Source organism: Cryptococcus neoformans, chromosome 6 (genome assembly GCF_000149385.1).
Source record: "Cryptococcus neoformans var. neoformans B-3501A chromosome 6, whole genome shotgun sequence".
Taxonomy (NCBI): domain Eukaryota; kingdom Fungi; phylum Basidiomycota; class Tremellomycetes; order Tremellales; family Cryptococcaceae; genus Cryptococcus; species Cryptococcus deneoformans.
In genome coordinates, this window is record NC_009182.1 from 974,059 (window position 1) to 980,555 (window position 6,497).

Below are 6,497 nucleotides of genomic sequence, written 5' to 3' on the forward strand. Positions count from 1 at the left end.
GATAAAGTGCAAGAAGCAATGGGGCAACGCATGAAGCGATGCAGCAGTATTGGACCAGAGCACTACAGCGTTGATAGTCGGGGAGATGCTGAAGAAGACGATGATCGATTGAGGTCGGCATAAAGATGAGTCGCTGTTACATGCTTGCACACTCGGCCATGCAGTTGAGTGATGTATGGTCAACTATCTCGTCCATTCGCTCGTCAATCATTCTCAGGAACACAACGTCAGCGGTCTCTAGCTAGGATTAGCTTAAACCTACATTCTATATTTTCATATTCGATCGTCAGTCAAGGCGTCAATCACTGCTTTGTATTACTTTCTGAGCCGCCGCTCTCGCGTTCTTTTGATCTTCATTCTGTTGAAGTGGAGGGTATCCGCCCTACGCATCCCTATTCGGCGATAGCCCGGCGTGCCTGTCTTTCTCTTTTGTTCTTCGTACCTTTCTATTCTTTTTTGTTCTTGCCCATATTCCTTATTGTTCTTCGGCACGATGTACGCTCAGAGCTCTTGTACTGCCTAATATATATATCAAGATCCCTGCATCATACATCATGCGCCATCACTTCTTTTCTTGATCATACAATCGGATTCGCTCTCCTTTACATTCATCATCCTATATCTCTTCGGTGGAGAAGAGAAGAAGTCACAGTGGATAAAGTAGCCCACCCAAATGCCTCGTATCTCCGCCTGTTGAGCTGGAATAGCCATGAACCAAGGAATAAGAAGTGCCTGGCTGCTATTATCGAAATTCTCTTGGGGCAAATGACTGCCGTGCCGTACCCGGTATCCTTACCTTGTTCTTTTGTATAACAATTCGTATCACAATACCTTAATCTGAAGCGGATTACAAATAGCGCGGAAATGTGTCCCGACTGACATGAGGTTTAGTTCATTATGACAGTCAACAAGTTGATAAATATCACAGGTCGCTTGTCATTAATTAGTGCAGTCAGTGTAAGGAGGTGGGCAGTTTTCAATCTAAGGACATTAGTATGCAATCTGTATTTGTCTACCATTCCGAACAAAAGGTGCAGCAATTCTAGCCGGATAGATCTACTCTTTTTCCTCTCTAGCCCAGCCGCAATTTGGAAGTCGGATACATAGCACATAGCGGTACGAAGGAGGCCGCTTCTAAGATCAACTTTCTACTCTGAAGATTATCATCAAAAGTTGCTTCTAAGTTCAAATCTTCTAGTTTACAATACATAGATGAATGCCGGATTCCTAACATCATGGTTAGTTCCAATTCCTCAGGCACGAAAAGCAACTTACTCCATATCTGTCATATCGTCAAATGCGTTCTCGTACAGCTTCGCCTCATCCAAACCATGCTCCTTCATCCGCTGAGCTAACTTGACCTTGTATCGTTGTGCTTCCTCAGTAGTCATGATTGACATGTCTTCCAGCTCCTCTGGAAGACCAAGGGCTGCACGGCGTTTGGCTTGACGCTTGTTAAGGTATCGCAGGTAGAACGACATGGAGACCATGAGAACAACCAGAGCGGCGTAGAATCCAAGGTTTGAGTAAAGCCCAGTGTGGTAGTAAGGCTCTTCTTCCTTCAAGTATAACTGTGGTCCTACAATCTAATTCTGTTGTAAGACCCTCTCGTACCAATGGATCATCCACCCTACTCACATTGCCAGCGCACTGGAAGACAAACATTGTTGCGAATACCACCACACGTTTTGTCGTTCCGGCTGCATTCAGACCAGCCCAACTGTACAACAAAGGTTCTGCGGGGGTCATCAGCACATGTAAGACCTGTAACATTCATCCACTCACGAATACCCGCAAGAGGGTATGCAATGTAAAAGGACGCCATCAGACCCCCAGTATTATCTCTAGGCACATTGCACAACGCTGCGATACCACCGATAGGGAAAAGGGTGATAATCACCAACACGGCCCAACGCGTCTTGTATCGGTTTGTGAGCCAGATACCGATGAGAAGGGTGACAATGCCAATAGCCCCAGTTGGCATAGACATCAATGTCGTCTGCTCAATATGTGAGCTCCTTGAATGATTTCTCTACTAGATAATCGACTCACCTGAAAAGAGCTGAAATTAAATCCTTTAAGGATTAACCCATTGAAAGCCCCAATTCCTCCGGAGGGAGTAGCAGTGCAAAAATACATGGCAGCCCACATGTAGGTTTTGGGATCTCGATAAGTCTCCCACACCTGGTTCCATTTCCACTTTGAGGATTTAGTACCCATTTGATTCTCTCGAAGGCGGTCCAAGGCAATATGACGGTCATCCCCTTTACGGAGGAAGCGAGCGGTAGTAGGAGAGCTGGGAAGAAGCCACCACACCTAGCAGCCTGCTCAGCGTGCGGTCGTCAAAGATACTCAAGACTGATTCTTACAATAGGTGAACATGCAAGCGAAATGGCACCCATACACAGAAAGATTCCTTGATAGGGTTTGATACCGGAACTGACGTGACCAACACCAAAGGCCAGCAAAGGACCAAAAATGGCGGCACATGAATTTGCAATTTGCCAGGCGACAGTCCTGTAAGACTGTTCTCGTCGAGTCCACCACATTTGAGCTAGAATATCGCCATTAGTACTTATCCGGAACAGTTTGTATTCGAACCCACTGATGAAAACGAATGATGGCAAGATGGTCGCCTCGAACGCTCCCAGAAGAATACGAGCAATGAGCAAACCGGTAAAGTTGGTGGCGGCGGTGGTACATATGGTTACGATAGACCATGAGATGAAGTTGAACATGACCCAATATTTTACTGCGCAGTCTTGTAGTTAGCCTTATTTGGCTCCATGGAAGTCCCCGGCAAGTCTCACCTGGGAAGACTACCAGTGCATAGGAGGATAAAGGTTGGAAAATGAGTTGTGCCACGTAAACACAAGAGGTAAGCCACGAATATTCACTACCTTGAAGGTTGGCCTCCTCTTGTAGGTTAAAGACAGCAGCCTGGCTAACAGTCATCTTGTCCAACTGCTGCAACATGTAGACCTGTCATATGTCAGCTTCCCCCAGGAGGTATATGGAGCAGTTCAAATGTATACATACCATGCACATAGGCTGAAATTGAAAAAAAGTATGTTGTCAGTCACTGAAGGTGCAGGCCGTCGAGATAAATGATACTTACGATGCACACATAAATGTCGATCTTACGAAGCACTCTTTTGCTGTCCTCTATGGTGTATTCTATCTCTCCCCTCTCTTCTAAGATTTTGGCTGCCTCATCGAGTTGGTTATTGGCTTTTCGCCTCTTGTGTCCATCCTCTAGATCTTCCTTTTGTGTATCCACATGTTCGAAATGCGAAATCACCTCTTTTTCGTCTGCTTTGTAATCCTGCGACATTGAAGCTCAAGGGTATATATCGTTTCAGTGGTCCGTAGGGAAGGAGAAGAGGTTTCATATATATATGTATATTAACCGCAATATTGTTTGAGGCTGATAGCGGCTACATACTGATCCTTTCAAAGTATAAAAGAATCGGAGGAAGCTACGAATAAGCTCGACGGCTCATCTTCTGTCCGAGACGAGTGTTGGTGACGCAGCCGATGGGTAATCGCGGTAAGCTAACTCCGATCATATCTCTAATAAGAGTTTTAAGCCTAAACTGCTGTTGCAGCTCTGTTATGCATACCTGGTGTGCGGCGTAATAACATGCTCGTATCGTTAACCCCAAACTCCTATGATTTACTCTGAGCTCTACTACGATCATATTAGTTCATCAAGAAGAAAAGCTTCACTTTCTGTCTGTTTTTTAACCGCTTTCTTTCTCTCACAAAAGTGGCTCATTAACAGTCATCCATTCGACATCCCTTCTTTTGCGCAATACCATAGCCTTTGCCGTGGTCATGATCATGTCACTGATGGAGAATTATTATTCAGCTCAAGGATTTTCCATAAGCTAATCACAGTTGGTCACAGGCCGCCGTCATCATCATCTTTACTGGCACGATTATTGCTAGTTCATCGGAAAAAGGAAACAAATCACGATATAACAAATAAGTACTATGTGCAGAAGGAAGATGCATAACCCAAAGACCAGTTTCAGTCTACAAGTTGACAGATTGCCCGATGTTAGGGCTCGGTGTAAAGATACTTAATACTGATATGAGGGGCGAAGAGGGAGGAAAAGAGGTAGGAGAAAACTTATCGGTCGAAACAAGAAGGCGATGCGTGGCGTGCCGGGCGCTCTTGCCGCCGGACCATTCCGGGCCGCCACATGCCCCACAACAGAGGGCCCACATGGGGCTTGGGGTCGATCGAGGCCCCAAGGAGTGCCTTAATAGCCTAACTGAAAATCAAGTCTGATAAATCTACATGAAACACGTGCGTGTCCGCTGCAGTCGGCATCTGGGTGCCTCGCTGTCCGTCGATAACCTGCATCACGTTCATACTTCGCACTTCAACTTCTTGCTGTACTTATTTAATACCCGAATACCGGACCGCAACCATGTCGCCTGTCGATGTCAATACCCGCGGGCCGATAGCAACTCCATCTGTGAATTATTATTACTGCTCACTTGCACGTTTTACATATTACAGGCTGTATGGGTGGTAATAATGCGATCAGCGTTGCGGCTGAGGCTTTAGTAATAGATGGCAGTGCTGAAGCACGGGCACCTAGAGTCGTTGCTACGGTGGCGGATTGTAGTGGTGCTGATGGTGATGATGATGATGGAAATGCCGAGAGTGTTGCTGTTCGCATGCTGTTAAGAAGAGGGCTGATGATTTCGCGCTTCTTATTATGTACTCTTTGCTTTCTACAACGGTACTTCTCTCTTTGCATGGTAACTGCTCTGCCCTTTTTGAATTATCCGAAGGAATATATCGTGCTTGATTTTGCTGCTCACAATTTGTACTACGGGTACTAGCACTGCTTTAGCTCACAGCTACGACGTAGGACGTAAAAACGGCAATAGTACTCGTACAACGTCAACAACAGGGACGTCTACTCCTTGCACAATAATATCAAAAATTCATGGTCAATCTATACAGACACGTTACTGGCCGTGCGTCCCAATCCGCATTTACAGCATCGGTCATTCCTCGAAAAATTTCGTAAAACATAACAAACCTGCACGTAATGTGGGATGAAGTTTTCATCTATACAACTTGTGTAGCGTTTTGCGAATGATCACTTCATCGTTCAAAGTGCCCAAGCAATCGTTCCAATAATTGCTCTATGTGTTTCTGTCGCCGGTCCATTTCTTCAAGCTTCTCCTTCATATTTTGTTTTAATGCTTCTTCTTCTGGCCTGGCCAGAGCCAGAACTTCCACTTGAGAAGCCTTAGCCACATTGCTGGCCTGTGAGTTTGGAGTGTGTGGTCGCGAATCATTAACGGTACCTAAAGGGGAGTATGCGCCTGGAAAAGCTGTCTGAAAGCGCGTAGCCTTGACCGACAGTGGTGAAGTTTTAACTTCTTCCCTATTACCGATAGGCAGACCACCATGACCGACAGCAAGGTTCCCTTCTTTGCGACCAGCAATGGAGCTGCTGGGATCGCATACTGGATCGTCTTCCGGATCTTTCAGATCGCTTGAGAATGAAACACTCTTGCCTTCGGTGATAGGCGCGATGGAAGGATTTATGAGATATGATTTATTGGAGCGGGATACTGAATTTGTTGCTGGATGTTGATGCGGATCTTGCTCTTTGCTTGAAAACTCTGGGAATGATTCCGACCTAAAATGACTCCGTCTAGGTTTGGAAGATGGACCGAACACAGGGGGCGCAGCAAGCGCGGGACCTGTGCCTATGGCTCCAGCCATCGACGCCCTCCTCCCCCTCAAAGCATCAGGTTCCGAGCCTCGAACAAAAAGCTGGGCCAAAGGACTAGGGCCGTGGATAGAACTATTTCGTCGACGTATAGGGACTTGATAGGGATTTTGGATGTATGACCGATGTGATGATGGCATAGAGTTACGTCGAGCGTGAGGGTTATCCAACTGATGTTCAAGGCGCGACGGGGACGCCGTCAAAGGAGATGCGGGTGATGGAGGTGAAGAATGTTTTTTCGAGGGAGCAGTGGCGGAATCAAAGGCAGTTATGTCTTGACCGGGTCTTTCGTCGTCATTGTTCATTGACGGGGGATCGCCATCGAAGGCAGGGGGTAAAATGATCTCTGACTCATCCACTTCATCGTCCCATCCAGCATAGAAGGCCCCTACCTCCCTTTCGATCTCAAACACTGCCGCAATATCGCTTCTCGAAGCAAAATTGTCGAAACCAGCTAGATTAGAACAAATGATATAAGTATTGCTAGTACACAAGATGGATAATGATAAGAATCACCTGCCGCCTTGAGACGTCTAGGAAGACTCCCAACATATCTTTCCGCGAAGTCCCCAAGCTGCTCCATCAGACCTTGATCCTGATATGACTGCCTTTCGTACAGGGCTATCAAGAGCAATATATGTACGCTCGTCACCCTGATCATGAAAACTGGCGATGGATCAGCTGAAGCATTATCGAAATTTCTACCACTCACCATTGACCTTATGAAACCTA

The 6,497-nt window shown here is 46.2% G+C and overlaps 2 protein-coding genes across 2 annotated transcripts in view; both read right to left on the reverse strand.

Moving 5' to 3' along the window:
• Nucleotides 1-1,199: 1,199 nt before the first annotated feature.
• Nucleotides 1,200-3,334, reverse strand: CNBF3250 (hypothetical protein; the record flags this gene model as incomplete). The annotated part of the gene is made up of 10 exons (XM_769552.1): nucleotides 1,200-1,227; nucleotides 1,276-1,586; nucleotides 1,639-1,736; nucleotides 1,786-1,999; nucleotides 2,053-2,316; nucleotides 2,370-2,554; nucleotides 2,606-2,752; nucleotides 2,811-2,982; nucleotides 3,040-3,051; nucleotides 3,119-3,334. 10 exons carry the CDS (start codon nucleotides 3,332-3,334, stop codon nucleotides 1,200-1,202), a joined length of 1,647 nt encoding a protein of 548 aa, XP_774645.1.
• Nucleotides 3,335-5,128: 1,794 nt separating this feature from the next.
• Nucleotides 5,129-6,497, reverse strand: part of CNBF3260 (hypothetical protein) — a gene marked incomplete at both ends in the record, with an annotated part of 3,861 nt that continues 2,492 nt past the window's right edge. The window contains 3 exons of the mRNA XM_769553.1: nucleotides 5,129-6,219; nucleotides 6,282-6,431; nucleotides 6,478-6,494. Coding sequence (XP_774646.1) covers nucleotides 5,129-6,219; nucleotides 6,282-6,431; nucleotides 6,478-6,494 — 1,258 coding nt within the window. The remainder of the gene's footprint in view (nucleotides 6,220-6,281; nucleotides 6,432-6,477; nucleotides 6,495-6,497) is intronic.